This window comes from Delphinapterus leucas, chromosome 8, assembly GCF_059928025.1.
Source record: "Delphinapterus leucas isolate spDelLeu-1000000601 "Yukka" chromosome 8, BTC_Dleu_Yukka2, whole genome shotgun sequence".
In the NCBI taxonomy this organism is placed as follows: Eukaryota; Metazoa; Chordata; class Mammalia; order Artiodactyla; family Monodontidae; genus Delphinapterus; species Delphinapterus leucas.
The window spans coordinates 64,179,650-64,195,387 of NC_143136.1; the positions used below are offsets into that span (position 1 = coordinate 64,179,650).

General features: G+C 37.9%; 1 protein-coding gene across 12 annotated transcripts in view; it reads left to right on the forward strand.

Moving 5' to 3' along the window:
* Positions 1-15,738, forward strand: part of STK39 (serine/threonine kinase 39) — a 319,210-nt gene that overhangs the window by 214,538 nt on the left and 88,934 nt on the right. For 2 of the 12 annotated variants that reach the window (XM_089916733.1, XM_089916735.1), the window contains one exon: positions 1-10,922. This exon is cut by the window's left edge and continues 22,358 nt beyond it. The exons of 9 other annotated variants lie outside the window; for them this stretch is intronic. Coding sequence is in view for 1 of the 3 variants with exons in the window: in XM_089916734.1 (XP_089772860.1) it covers positions 10,930-10,954 (25 nt within the window). In the remaining 2 variants the exon portion in view is untranslated. One more of the 12 variants, XM_089916734.1, reaches the window with a different exon arrangement.

The following is a 15,738-nucleotide window of genomic DNA, read 5'->3' on the forward strand; positions in this document are numbered from 1 at the left end:
CTACAGTATAAACATAATTTTCATATGCACTGGGAAACCAAAAAGTTTGTATGACTTGCTGTATTGCGATATTCACTTCACTGTGGTGGTCTGGAACTGAACCTGCAACATCTCCAAGTTTTGACCGTACCTGATGAGGGGCTAATATCCAAAATGTACAACGAACTCATAAAACTCAATAGCAAAAAAAAAATCCCATTAAGAAATGAGCAGAAGAACTGAATAGATAATTTTCCAAAGATGTCTTATAGATGGTCAAAAGGTGTGTGAAAAGATGCTAAACATCATCAATCATTAGGGAAGTGCAAACCAAAACCATAATGAGACCAAACCAAAACCAAAATCTCACACCTGTCAGAATGGCTGTTATCCAAAAGACAAGAAATGGCAAGTGTTCTTGAGAATGTTGAGAAGACATTCTTGTGCACTGTTGGTGGGAATGTAAATTGATGCAGCCATTATGGAAAATAGCATGGAGGTTCCTCAAAAAATAAAAAAAATAGAACTACCATATGATTCATCAATTCCAGTTTTGGGTTTTCATCTGAAGAAAATGAAACTAATAATTCAGAAATATGTATGTACCTCCATATTCATTGCAGCATTTTTTACAGTAGTCAAGATATTAAAACAATCTTCTAAGTGCCCATCAATGGATGAATGGATAAAGAAGATGTGGTATATACATGCGACAGTACATTATTCAGCCATAAAAAGAATGAAATCTTGGTATTTGTGACATTTGCGACTTTGAGGGTATTATGCTGAGTGAAAAAGTCAGACAGACAAAGACAAAGACCATATGATCTTTCTTATAGGTGGAATCTAAAGCAAACAAACAAATAACAAGGTCAAAGATACAGAGAACTGACCGATGGTTGCAAGAGCTGGAGAGGGTTAGAAGTTGATGAACTGTGATTCTGTTTTGTTTTATTGGTTTAAATAAATTGAATGGAAAATTTAAAGATAATGACTTGAGTCAAAGAAGAATAAATAAACAGTGCATTTTAACACGTTGTGGCTTTAAAACAGCCTCTCCAGAGAAAGGTATAAGAATTTTTATAAAATGCTGAGATCCTCATTCTAGGGGATTTCGATACTGGTTAATCTGCACCCTCCTGAGCTCACTTAAAAAATGGAAATTAGAACCCTCTAGTTTTCAAGTATACATAATAATGCTGCCAAAATTACAAGGTCAGAAATTTGGAGAACGTAAAAATCTTCACAACGTAGTAGGATGTGCTTTTTTTTTTATTATTAAGAAGATGATTTTATTTTTAAACACATGCACACTAAATAAATTCCTCTCAGATACATAAAACAGAACCTAAAATAATGACAAGAAAAATAAATAGTTGTTGACTTTAACAAATCATCCTCATATAAGATTAAATAAATTAAATATCAAATTTATAAATTTTGATAACATGGTTAACAGTTTAAATATATGTAATGAATAAATGAATAGAGAATACAAATTTTTTTTAATTCAAACAAAGTCACAAAAATTATAATCATCCTCATCAGTTCACTCACTCCCATGTAATTAATTTTTTTTATCTTGATCTTTTGTTAGCACTTTTATGAATTCATCAGTTTTCCATTAGAGTTCTGAAAATGCTTATTCATTCAGTTCAGCAGTATAGTCAGTTACCAGAAACCTGTACTTGTTGGAGTCTTTTCCATGAATTCCTTGAAGATGAAACCCTTTTATAGGAACATATTTGCAAAAGCATCAGACTTCACACAGAACTGTCTGTAAATGACAAAAGATTTAAAAATGACCACGGTTAAAGATTTGATGAAAGTTCGTAATAATTCAGTTGACAAGGAAATTTAGTTATTTCTGAGATATACATTTTAAAGTAATAACTAGAATTATGACATAACATTATACCAGAAAATATAAGATTTTTAGAAATTTCATGTAATGTCTGAAACACTTATATTAACATTCCATACAAATAACCCAAAGAAAGTTTAGTATTAGTTGTTTTGTTTGTTTGCTTGTCTATACTGCAGGTTCTTATTGGTCATCAGTTTTATACACATCAGTGTATACATGTCAATCCCAATTGCCCAATTCAGCACACCACTATCCCCACCCAGCCACGGTTTTCCCCCCTTGGTGTCCATACGTTTGTTCTCTACATCTGTGTCTCAACTTGTGCCCTGCAAACCAGTTCAACTATACCATTTTTATTTAATATACGATATTTGTTTTTCTCTTTCTGACTTCACTCTCTATGACAGTCTCTAGATCCATCCGCATCTCAACAAATGACTCAGTTTCGTTCCTTTTTACGGCTGAGTAATATTCCATTGTATATATGTACCATAACTTCTTTATCCATTCGTCTGTCAATGGGCATTTAGGTTGCTTCCATGACCTGACAGTTGTAAATAGTGCTGCAATGAACAATGGGGTGCATGTGTCTTTTTGAATTATGGTTTTCTCTGGGTATATGCCCAGTAGTGGGATAGCTGGATCATATGGTAATTGAATTTTTAGTTTTTTAAGGAACCTCCATACTGTTCTCCATAGTGGCTGCATCAATTTACATTCCCACCAGCAGTGCAAGAGGGTTCCCTTTTCTCCACACCCTCTCCAGCATTTGTTGATTATAGATTTTCTGATGACGACCATTCTAACTGGTGTGAGGAGGTACCTCATTGTAGTTTTGATTTGCATTTCTCTAATAATTAGTGATGTTGAGCAACGTTTCATGTGCTTTTGGCCATCTGTATATCCTCCTTGGAGAAATGTCTACAGCCCATTTTTGGATTGGGTTGTTTGTTTTTTTAATATTGAGCTGCATGAGATGTTTATATATTTTGGAGATTAATCCTTTCTCTGTTGATTCGTTTGCAAATACTTTCTCCCATTCTGACGGTTGTCTTTTCGTCTTGTTTATGATTTCCTTTGCTTTGCAAAAGCTTTGAAGTTTCATTAGGTCCCATTTGTTTATTTTTGCTTTTGTTTCCATTACTCTAGGAGGTGGATCAAAAAATATCTTGCTGTGATTTATGTGAAAGAGTGTTCTTCCTGTGTTTTCCTCTAAGAGTTTGATAGTGTCCGGTCTTACGTTTAGGTCTCTAATCCATTTTGAGTTTACTTTTGTGTATGGTGTTAGGGAGTGTTCTAATTTCATTCTTTTACATGTAGCTGTCCAGTTTTCCCAGCACCACTTATTGAAGAGACTGTCTTTTCTCCATCGTATATCCTTGCCTCCTTTGTCTTAGGTTAGTTGACCATAGGTGCGTGGGTTTATATCTGGGCTTTCTATCCTGTTCCATTGATGTATATGTCTGTTTTTGTGCCAGTACCATATTGTCTTGATTACTGTAACTTTGTAGTATAGTCTGAAGCCAGGGAGTCTGATTCCTCCAGCTCCATTTTTTTCCCTCAAGACTGCTTTGGCTATTCGGGGTCCTTTGTGTCTCCATAGAAATTTTAAGATTTTTTGTTCTAGCTCTGTAAAAAATGCCATTGGTAATTTGATAGGGATTGCATTGAATCTGTAGATTGCTTTGGGTAGTATAGTCATTTTCTCAGTATTGATTCTTCCAATCCAAGAACATGGTATATCTCTCCATCTGTTTGTATCATCCTTAACTTCCTTCATCAGTGTCTTATAGTTTTCTGCATACCGGTCTTTTGTCTCCCTAGGTAGGTTTATTCCTAGGCATTTTATTCTTTTTGTTGCAGTGGTAAATGGCAGTGTTTCCTTAATTTCTGTTTCATATTTTTCATCATTAGTGTATAGGAATGCGAGAGATTTCTGTGCATTAATTTTCTATCCTGCAACTTTACCACATTCATTGATTACCTCTAGTAGTTTTATGGTGGCATTTTTAGGATTCTATATGTATAGTATGATGTCATCTGCAAACAGTGACAGTTTCACTTTTTCTTTTCCAATATGTGTTCCTTTTTATTTCTTTTTCTTCTCTGATTGCCGTGGCTAGGACTTCCAAAAGTATGTTGAATGATAGTGGTGAGAGTGGACATCCTTGCCTCGTTCCTGATCTTAGAGGAAATGCTTTCAGTTTTTCACCATTGAGAACGATGTTGGCTGTGGGTGTGTCGTATATGGCCTTCATTATGTTGAGGTGGATTCCCTCCCTGCCCACTTTCTGGGCAGTTTTTATCACAAATGGGTGTTAAATTTTCTCAAAAGCCTTTTCTGCATCTGTTGAGATGATCATATGGTTTTTATTCTTCAACTTGTTAGCATGGTGTATCACATTTTTTAATTTGTGTATATTGAAGAATTCTTGCATCCCTGGGATAAATCCCACTTGGTCATGGTGTATGATCCTTTTAATGTGTTGTTGGATGCTGTTTGCTAGTATTTTGTTGAGGATTTTTGCATCTATATTCAGTGATAGTGGTCTGTAATTTTCTTTTTTTGTAGTACCTTTGTCTGGTTTTGGTATCAGGGCGATGGTGGCCTCATAGAATGAGTTTGGGAGTGTTCCTTCCTCTGCAATTTTTTGGAAGAGTTTGAGAAGGATGGGTGTTAGCTCTTCTCTAAATGTTTGATAGAATTCACCTGTGAAGCCATCTCGTCCTGGATTTTTGCTTGTTGGAAGATTTTTAATCACAGTTTCAATTTCATTAGTTGTGATTTGTCTGTTCATATTTTCTATTCCTTCCTGGTTCAATCTTGGAAGGTTATACCTTTCTAAGAATTTGTCCATTTCTTCCAGGTTGTCCATTTTATTGGCATAGAGTTGCTTGTAGTAGTCTCTTAGGATGCTTTGTATTCCTGCAGTGTCTGTTGTAACTTCTCCTTTTTCATTTCTAACTTTATTGATTTGAGTCCTCTCCCTCTTTTTCTTGATGAGTCTTGCTAATGGTTTATCAATTTTGTTTATCTTCTCAAAGAACCAGCTTTTAGTTTTATTTATCTCTGCTGTTGTTTTCTTTGTTTCTATTTCATTTATTTCTGCTCTGATCTTTATGATTTCTTTCCTTCTGCTAACGTTGGGTTTTGTTTGTTCTTCTTTCTCTAGTTACTTTAGGTGTAAGGTTAGACTGTTTATTTGAGATTTTTCTTATTTCTTGAGGTAGGCCTGTATAGCTATAAACTTCCCTCTTAGAACTGCTGTTGCTGCGTCCCATAGGTTTTGGATCGTCGTATTTTCATTGTCATTTATCTCTAGGTATTTTTTGATTTCGTCTGATTTCTTCAGTGATCTCTTGGTTACTTAGTAACGTATTGTTTAGCCTCGATGTGTTTGTGTTTTTTACGTTTTTCTAATCTCATAGCGTTGTGGTCAGAAAAAATGCTTGATATGATTTCAGTTTTCTAAAATTTACTGAGGCTTGATTTGTGACCCCGATGTGATCTGTCCTGGAGAATGTTCCGTGTGCACCTGAGAAGAAAGTGTAATCTGCTGTTTTTGGATGGAATGTCCTATAAATATCAATTAAATCTATGTGGTCTATTGTGTAATTTAAAACTTCTGTTTATTTATTTTCCTTTTGGATGATCTGTCCTTCGGTGTATGTGAGGTGTTAAAGTCCCCCACTATTATTGTGTTACTGTCGATTTCCTCTTTTATAGCTGTTAGCAGTTGCCTTATGTATTGAGGTGTTCCTATGTTGGGTGCAGATATATTTATAATTGTTATATCTTCTTCTTAGATTCATCCCTTGATCATTATGTAGTGTCCTTCCTTGTCTCTTGTAACATTCTTTATTTTAAAGTCTATTTTATCTGATATGAGTATTGCTACTCCAGCTGTCTTTTGATTTCCATTTGCATGGTATATCTTTTTCCATCCCCTCACTTTCATTTTGTATGTGTCCTTAGGTCTGAAGTGGGTCTCTTGTAGACAGCATATATATGGGACTTGTTTTTGTATCCATTCAGTGAGCCTGTGTCTTTTGGTTGGAGCATTTAATCCATTCACGTTTAAGGTACTTATCGATATGTATGTTCCTATGACCATTTTCTTAATTGCTTTGGGTTTGTTTTTGTAGGTCCTTTTATTCTCTTGTGTTTCCCACTTAGAGAAGTTCCTTTAGCATTTGTTGTACAGCTGGTTTGGTGGTGCTGTGTTCTGTTAGCTTTTGCTTGTCTGTAAAGCTTTTGATTTCTTCATTGAATCTGAATGAGATCCTTGCTGGGTAGAGTAATCTTGGTTGTAGGTTGTTGCCTTTCATCACTTTTAGTATATCATGCCACTCCCTTCTGGCTTGTAGAGTTTCTGCTGAGAAATCAGCTGTTAACCTTATGGGACTTCCCTTGTATGTTATTTGTCATTTTTCCCTTGCTGCTTTCAATAATTTTTCTTTGTCTTTAGTTTTTGCCAATTTGATTACTGTGTGTCTTGGCATGTTTCTCCTTGGGTTTATCTTCTATGGGACTCGCTGCGCTTCCTGGACTTGGGTGGCTATTTCCTTTCCCGTGTTAGGGAAGTTTTTGACTATAATCTCTTCAAATATTTTCTCTGGTTCTTTCTCTCTCTTTTCTCCTTCTGTGACCCCTATAATGCAAATGTTGTTGTGTTTAATGTTGTCCCAGAGGTCTCTTAGGCTGTCTTCATTTCCTTTCATCCTTTTTTCTTTAGTCTGTTGCGTAGCAGTGAATTTCACCATTCTGTCTTCCAGGTCACTTATCCATTCTTCTGCCTCTGGTATTCTGCTGTTGATGCCTTCTAGTGTAGCTTTCATTTCAGTTATTTTATTGTTCATCTCTGTTTGTTCTTTAATTCTTCTAGGTCTTTGTTAAACATTTCTTGCATCTTCTCGATCTTTGCCTCCATTCTTTTTCCGAGGTCCTGGATCATCTTCACTTTCATTATTCTGAATTCTTTTTCTGGAAGGTTGCCTATCTCCACTTCATTTAGCTTTTTTTCTGGGGTTTTGTCTTGTTCTTTCATCTGGTATATAGCCCTCTGCCTTTTCATCTTGTCTGTCTTTCTGTGAATGTGGTTTTTGTTCCACAGGCTGCTGGATTGTAGTTCTTCTTGCTTCTGCTGTGTGCCCTCTGGTGGATGAGGCTATCTAAGAGGCTTGATGGGAGGGACTGGTGGTGGGTAGAGCTGACTGTTGCTCTGGTGGGCAGAGCTCAGTAAAACTTTAATCCACTTTACTGTTGATGGGTGGGGCTGGGTTCCCTCCCTGTTGGTTGTTTGGCCTGAGGCAGGCCAACACTGGAGCCTGCCTTTGCTTTTTGGTGGGGCTAATGGCAGACTCTGGGAGGGCTCACACCAAGGAGTACTTCCTAGAACTTCTGTTGCCAGTGTCCTTGTCCCCATGGTGAAACAGAGCCACTCCCTCCCTCTGCAGGAGATCCTCCAACACTAGCAGGTAGGTCTGGTTCAGTCTTTATGGTGTCACTGCTCCTTCCCCTGGGTCCCAATGCGCACACTACTTTGCGTGTGCCCTCCAAGAGTGGAGTCTATGATTCCTCCAGTTCTGTTGAAGTCCTGCAATCAATTCCCACTGGGCTTCAATGTCTGATTCTCTAGGAATTCCTCCTCCCGTTGCCGGGCCCCCAGGTTGAGAACCCTGACGTGGGGCTCAGAACATTCACTCCAGTGGGTGGACTTCTGTGGTATAAGTGTTCTCCAGTCTGTGCGTCACCCACCCGCCAGTTATGGGATTTGATTTTACTGTGATTGCACTCCTCCTACCATCTCATTGTGGCTTCTCTTTTGTCTTTGGATGTGGGGTATCTTTTTTGATGAGTTCCAGTGTCTGCCTGTCGATGACTGTCCAGCAGCTAGTTGTGATTCTGGTGTTCTCTCAAGAGGGAGTGAGAGCACGTCCTTCTACTCCGCCATCTTGGTTCATCCTCCAGGATGTGCTTTTGACAGAGGTCGGGGAAGAAACCAGGGAAAGGATTGCAAAAGGACTGTGGTGGTGTTAGCAGTGGCCCGTATCTTTGACGGTGGTGAAAAGTTGGGCCTGCTTTGTGCTTTGACTTCATTGTAAGCTCATGTACCCCTTCTTGCTGCCTCACTGTTGCAAGGAGAATTTGCAGGGAAAATCCACATTTGCATTGCTTCCATGGCTTAAGGTTTAGAAACAGCTGCAACACAACATAATCAAGCAGGGAAATATTGTTTAGTTATATCTAGGGGATTGTTTGTTTGCCTCTTTTCTGTACATACACACTTAATTGCTCCTATTACTATGGTTTATATTCATTTTCAATTAAAAAATGAGGACTCATCGGCCTCCAGATTAGGCTTATCACTATTAGTTATTGGTGAGTGGTTCTTTGCTATCAGTGACTAATAAGTAGAACTCCTCAGATTAATTAAATCTATTTACTCAATTGTTTTTCTTTTTTTCATTTTCACCATATGTCAAGCACTGTGCTAGGGAGACAGAAATGAATAAAACAAGCCAAAAGATAAATGGAAACGTACTCTGGTTTCTGAGTAGAAAGTGGCCTTTGAGCTATGTTTTGTATTTGTGGTCAGGATTCTGTAGTTGCAGATTGATTAGGTGGAGTTGGGCAGTGGGGGCCAGAGGGGTCGAAAGGGTAATAGCTCTTAACCATTTTGGGGGATGTTTATAGACTTAAAAATCAGATTCAAGCTATGGGCTGCTCCCCCCTCCACCCCAATGTGCATATTTAACATTTAACAGCATTTTGCATGCAGTTTAAGTGGGTTTGCTGATGCTCAGAAACCCTTCGTAGACGCCACAGGTCTCCTCGATTAGAAAGCAGGGAGCTAGAATTAGAATGCTTATAACCTGTTGTTACTGTTATTATTGTCTTTCTGTGAATGTCCAGGCTCCATTGTAACCCCTACCTTTGAACTCTTTTAACCTGACTTGAAATATGAATTATGTCATAACATATTTGTTTGCTGTTTTGAATGTGCAAAAGGAAGATTGCTCACTTCTACCATGGAGTATAGGCTATGTGCAAAGGCGATTTCTAGAGAGAACTCTTCGATAGGTAGGTAGGTAGATGATAGATAGGTAGGTAGTTAGGTAGATCGATGGGGTGATATTAATGCAGTGGCAGAACAGATGTATGGAAACTGCCATAAGTGTTCAGAAAATAAGTTCTGTGCATTTGACCCCTTTGCAGTTTCAACTTCTGCTTATTGCTCATTGAAACAATTAGGTATTTGTGAAAAATGGAGCAGTGAAGGATGTAAGCACCGATTCAAGCCAGGATGCATGAAGAGAGATTTAAAATCCTCCAGTAAAACCCATGCATTTAAACGCTGAAGCCAGGCGCCCACTGAAGCCCCATAAGCTTCAGTCAGTGGTGTCCACTGTAGGCCTTTGCCCAGGATCCATCCCCATTGGCTCTAGGTCTACTGCTTTCTTCCCTGACTCCATTCCCAGAGTCCTAGGTCACACTCTGGCTTCTCAACTTACTTTTGGCTGATCTGGTTTTGGTGAGCCCCTTGGACTTCCTTCCTGAGTTGCTTTTGGTTCCTGCCTAATTCTCCCCTCTACTTTCCTCTCTGGATCCGTGTCCTCCTTTGTCAGAGAACAGAAACATCCCACACGGGCCAGTCCCCAGGTTCTCTGTGGAAGGAGTGCTGGTGGACTTGGACATGTAATTCATGTAAAATTATGAATAGGCCCACATGTTCTACATAATATGTTTTGAGAGTATGTCCCCTGTTAGAAATGGGGGAGTAAACGTTGTGAGAAAAAAAAAACTTTTAAATTGTGTCATTTTAAACCAAGCAAGAGTTACTTAACTAGAGGAGCTTTGTGATGTTCATGGAAAACAGCGTATTGAATAGTGACTTGGAAAAGGGGGATTGGAGTAATGTGCCAAAAAGATATTTAGAGGTACCAGAACTCAAGTGTTGGTTTAATCACATGATATACAGGAATGACTTCTTATTTCTACCTTGCCTTTTTTCCAGAGAAGACTTGAGATAGCTTAAAATAGGAAGACATCAAGTAGGAGAAATAAAATGAAACTAAAATGAGATTTTAAAACTATTTTGAGAGTGGAAAGAGAATTGGACCAGGAACCCAAAGTGATATAATTACAACCAGTGAGAGGTAAATTTAGGTCTCAACTTCTTAGCAACCAGGAAATTATAGTGGTCTATGTAGTTCTCCTTTCCCGATAAAAGTAAACCTGTACCATTAAAAGATTATAGAGAGGTAAGCTTTTGCTTGGAACTAAATTCAAGAGAAATTCATCTCATGGTTCTTTCTATAAAGAACCTTGGATAACAGAGCAGAAAACTCGACTTCCTGTATTTTTGCAAAAAGTGTTGTTGAATTGTTTTTTTCTTAGATAGACCCTCCTTATAAGTCAAGGGCTTGTCCTCTTTGAATTACAGCATAAAGTTATCTCTTCAGGGGCTAAACCAGGTTCAGGTTTATATTCTTTCTGCTCATCAACTCAGAGAGGGCCCTGAGCTTAGGGAAGTTAAGGAGATACTTTTGGCAGGGAGAGGATAGCAGTTAGTCCAAGTTAAGAGTATGACAACCAGAGTGCTCCTTTGCAGTGCATTGTTCAAAGGAAATTCTTATGTATAGATATTAGATGTGCAACTAGCACTGTTGCCATTCTCATAGGAATATTCAAGAAGCTGATTTGTACAGCACCCATATGGAGGAGTCCTCGTTTGCAAACCTGCTGCAGAGAAGGAACAAAAGGCCTCTAATACTTTCCCCCAAGTATTCAATTTATACCCCATGATTCTGAACCGTACAATACAGAAGAAGTGTTTTTAACTTGAGCAAAATTATTTCACAAGTAGATGTGATTAATGGCTTCCTCTTCTATAAGCCTAAGGTACATCCTTTAGAACTTTGATTATATTAAATGCTGTGGTTTCAATACATCTCCAAGAGTTTTGCTGGAGGGTCGGAAGGATTGCATGTTTTTTATTTTAGCGTTAGCAAATGTTCGTCACAAACACTCCATGTTGGTTTTAGAATCCTTTTTTTTTTTTTTTAAACAAAATCAAAAGAATCATCTGCTCTGGGAGACTCTAGTGATTTCAATCCTGGCTTCGTCCTACCAAGCAGTAAGCTCCAGGCAGACAAGGACCAGGTCTGTTTTTTTAATTTAAATTAAATTAAATGCTTAACTAAGCATTCAACTGTGTATATGATCAACATTCACTTTATTTTCTTATTGAGATATAATTAACATACACATTATATTAGTTATAGGCGTGGAGCATAATGATTCAATATTTGTGTTGCAAAATGATCACCACAGGAAGTCTAGTTAACATCCGTCACCACACATAGTTACAATTTTTTTCTTGTGATGAGAACTTTCAGGATCTACTCTTATCAACTTTCAGGTATACAATACAGTATTATTAGCTTTAGTTATCTAGATTAACTTTAGTCACCATGACTATAGGTCTGTTTTGTTAATCTCTGTATGTTCTGTGCCTCACACATTCCTGTCATTAGAAGAGCTTATTAAAACACTTGTTAAAAGGATAAATGAAGCAGATTCTTACCTTCCTCTATGCTGTGTTAAAAGGGCATGACAGCACGAAATTTAAAAACCAAGGCATTATTTAGGCGTATTAATGAAAGAGAAATTGGAAAGAATCCCTTCTGAGAGTGAAATCGATGTTAGGTTATATTAGGAGATATATTGTGTTTTCCATTTCGATTATACATAAAATTTAAGGGGGCACGTGTATGGGACCTGTGCACCTTTATCAGGTAGCAGGTGCCATGTACTAAAAGAAAGCTCTTTTCACTCAGCTTAATTATTTTGATATTCACGCGTGTTGCATGTATAAACAGTTCACTCCCTTTTATTGCTGGGTAGTATTTCATTTTATGGATATACCTCACTTTGTTTATTCACTCACCTACTTATGAACATTTGTCCCCCCCCCCCTTTTTTTTTTTTTTTTTTTACTATTATGAGTAATGCCGCTATGGACATCCATATACAAATCTTAATGTGGACTGTATTTGGATTTCTCTTGGGAAAATACCTAGTTGTAGAACAGCCAGGTCAGATGGTGGGTTTCTGTTTAACTTTTTAAGGAACTGCGAAAACAGTTCTCATTAAGTGGATTTTCCATTTTGTACTCCATCAGCAGTATATGCGAGTTCTAGTTCCACTACAGCCCTGCTGTATGGTATGGTCAGTCTTCTAAATTTTAGCCATAGGTGCGTAGTGGGATCTCATTATGGTCTCAATTTTCATTCTCTGATTAGGGGCACTGAGCATCTTTTCATGTGTTTAATAGCCATTTGTATATCTTTTAAAATCTTGTGTCAATATTTTATTGAATTGTCTTTTTATTACTGAGTTGTAGGAATCCTTTGTATATCCTGAATATGTCCTCTGACAAATATATGTATTGTGATTATATTCTCTCATACTTTGGCTTGCTTTTTGGTTTCTTAATAGTGTCCTTTAAAAAAAGTTTTAAATCTTGATAAAAAGTTCAATTTATTAATGGTTTGTGCTTCTTTGAATAACTGTTTACCTCAAGGTAAAATTCTTACCTCAAGGCTGCAGATATTTTCTTGTTCTTCCCCTATGTTTTTCTCCAGAAGTTTTATCATTTTAGCTTTTACAGTTAGGTCTGTGGATGTTTTAAGTTAATTTTTGTGTATGGTGTAAGGTAAAGGTCAATTCTCATCTTTGTTGTTCTTACAGATAACACAGTTACAGCCTCATTTGTTCGATGAGCTGAACATTTGTCAAAAGTTTATTTGTCATAATAAAAATAATGTTTGGGGGGGAGGGTTCAAAAGAATAAACTGAAAGATTGTTTCCCATCTAAACCATACACCTACATGTTGGTGTCTTTCTTTCAAGCACTATCTCCCTGCTTGCGTATGTGTTTTTAATTATTGCCATAGACATGGCTTTGTAACCTAGCTTCAGGTAACATTCCTCCAATTGTTTTTAGATTATCATCTCAACCTCACTCAAGGATCCCTATTTCACTGTTTTTTTCCATTGGTGACCAAAAATACCTACCTAGTTGTTGCTTTTATTTTTTAAGTTTGAGCTCAGTTCTGCCTTTTCTTTTAAGTCTTTTTTACCCAAATGATGATGAGTCCTTGTAGCACATCTTCTCTTTCAAATCTTAGTGGATCGTTTAAAGAGATTTTTTTCCCCCCTGCATTATAAAAGTAATACACGTTCATTAGAGGAAAATGGAAAAATGCAGAAGATTATAAAGAAGAAAATGATTACCCATCACTCAGAGATAAGCGCAATTAAGGTTTTGGTGTATTTCCTTTACTTCTTTTACTCTGCACATATATTTTTTTGTTGTTCCAGTTATGCTACATATGCAGTTTTGTTTTCTGCTTTTAATACTGCTTTTAATATTACATTAGATCGATTTTCTCATGTCATTAAAAATCCTTTACAGACAACATTTTAATAGCTACATAATATTGCATCCTGTGGTTATTCCACTGCAGTTTATTTAACTATCTCCCTATCATTGGGGATTTTATTTGGTTCCAGATTTTTGTTAGAACCAAAATGCTGTAAAGACTGGCCTTATACAGAAAACTGTCAACTTTCTCATTTTGTATGTCAAATCCATAGATGTAGAATTGGTAGATCAAGGGGTATTTTTGAAATTTTGTAAACATATTGCCAAACAACCTTCTCAGAAGAGAGTATCAATCTATATTCCCAATAGCAGTGAAAGAAAGTCTAACGGACTGTATCTTTGCGAGCGTTTCACGCTTTGCTAATTTAATTTGGTAGATTAAAAAAGTAGTAATTGGATTTTTAGTTTGCATTTCTGTTGAGCTAAATCTCAAAATCCCCAGGTAGACAAAGTCAGGGAGGGCATGAAAAGACCATTTGATTGCTATAGGTTGTCCAAGCCCAGTAAAATAACTTACCCCTTAATAAGAAGAAATTGAAATTTCTATTATTACCCTGAAAGAATTCACACCATCTTCCAAAATGTGTTTTAGTCTTAACAGAGCAAGCCTAAGTCTTTCCCTTGAAATTGAAAAGTTTATTAAAATAGCAAAGAAAAGAAATTAGGTTATTCCGAACTTATCTGTTCTTAGCGATTTACCTGCTGAAGTCCAGCGATCATTGAGTGCTCTCACCTTATCCCTTTAATAACGAAATGTGGAGGAGCAGCTTCTCCATAGCAGTCTCTTTGTTCCCTCTCCTTTCCTAACTTTTCCCTAAAAAGACAGTGTGCGTGCTCTTGCCCTCACCCTTCCTCTATAGTGGGCAGTAGGAATCTAGTGGCTAGGTTTCCCTGCGGGCCTTTAGGAAGCAGAAGCAGGGCATCTGTGGGAAGCCCTTGACTTATGAGCATCCAGGGGGTACTGCTCTTCCGAGCGCTCAACCAGACAGAGATACCCAGATAAGCCTGGAACTATATGTCACCCTCTCCCCTTAAAATCTCTGCTCCTGAGCCTGTTGTCTGTTGATATGGGTAAACAGTTTTGCTCCACTTAAGAACAGTAAGCCCAGTTTCAGACAGAGCTTAGCAGAGCTCTCAACTCTAGGGCCAGAATCTTTAGGCTTGCCTGATGCCACGGAGAAAACAATATGGCATCTGTTTTCCCACAAAGGCACATGGTGACATGTTTCTGACTCTGACGGAGTCCTGGAGTGTAACCTCCAAATGACTAACAAGTACTGGAATGGGCGAGGGTGGGGAGCCCACTCTGTGAGTCTTGTTCATCCTCTTGCCACCGGGCAGCGAGTCCTTCCCCTGTGCAGCCTTCACAGTACCGCAGTTTTGCTCATGGCACAGTAGCCACACACATCTGGGCTAATCTCACAGAAAAAATATTCTGAAGTTATGCACTGATCTTTGGTCAACCTGCCCTTGTCTGTTTTTACGTAAGAAACCCGCAAAGGGATATTGAAATTCCTTAGTCATTTTCTTCCTAGCTTGAGACATCTGAATTTTCTCTGTGCTTGAGCATTTATTTGCCACTTTATTTTAGGAAATGTGAAGTCTGCGGATGACCTCCGTTCTGTCACTGCTGCCTTCATAGTAGTAGCAGTTCCCTTGCTGTTTAAGTGTGTGTGTTTAAGGAGAGGGTGGTAGGGATGGAGAGTAGCAGAATGCGGTAGGCATTTGGAAGGTAAAGTAAGAGGTATTCCTGGTCCCAACATCTGAGATGGGAATTCTCTTAAGGACAGCACATCAGACACCTTTGATGCACCTCAGCTCACTCACCTGTAGAGTTTCTCTCCAGCTCTGAATGCTGTGACTGGTCGTAAACCCACTGGGCACAGTCTGTTCATCATTTTGTCTCTGTATGCTCTCTCCTCCCAAGACTCCACGTTGCCTACATGTGTCCTCTATGTGTATCTGAGTTGAATGAGTGAATTTCTCTGCTTGCCTCATTTAAAACTCACCCAGATACATTTGATCACATCTTCTCAGTTAAATGGCCTGTAAAATATTGTTTGAAGTTGAAAGAATTACATATTTGATGCATATTTTTACCTATGTTATTTTTGTCAGAAGAAAGGGAGGGCAAGGTAAGAAAGGATCAAACTCTTCTCTCTGGTTTGCTTTCAAGAACTACCCATTAGGATATTTTAGAATTGCAAAAGTAGTAATATTACTTTATTATTCTAACATTAACAAGAGTCTGTAAGAAAGCATGCTGGTGATCACATGTAAGATAACTGGAGTGAAATGAAATCAAGTCTTTATGCATCCCAAGCAAAGGGAGACCATCATCACAGGCATCCTTATTTCCAGCTTTTAAAACTCCTCAAGAGTGGGAATCATTTTTTCATCCGTAACCAGTCAAAAGCATGAATAAGCTTCTGGGCACAG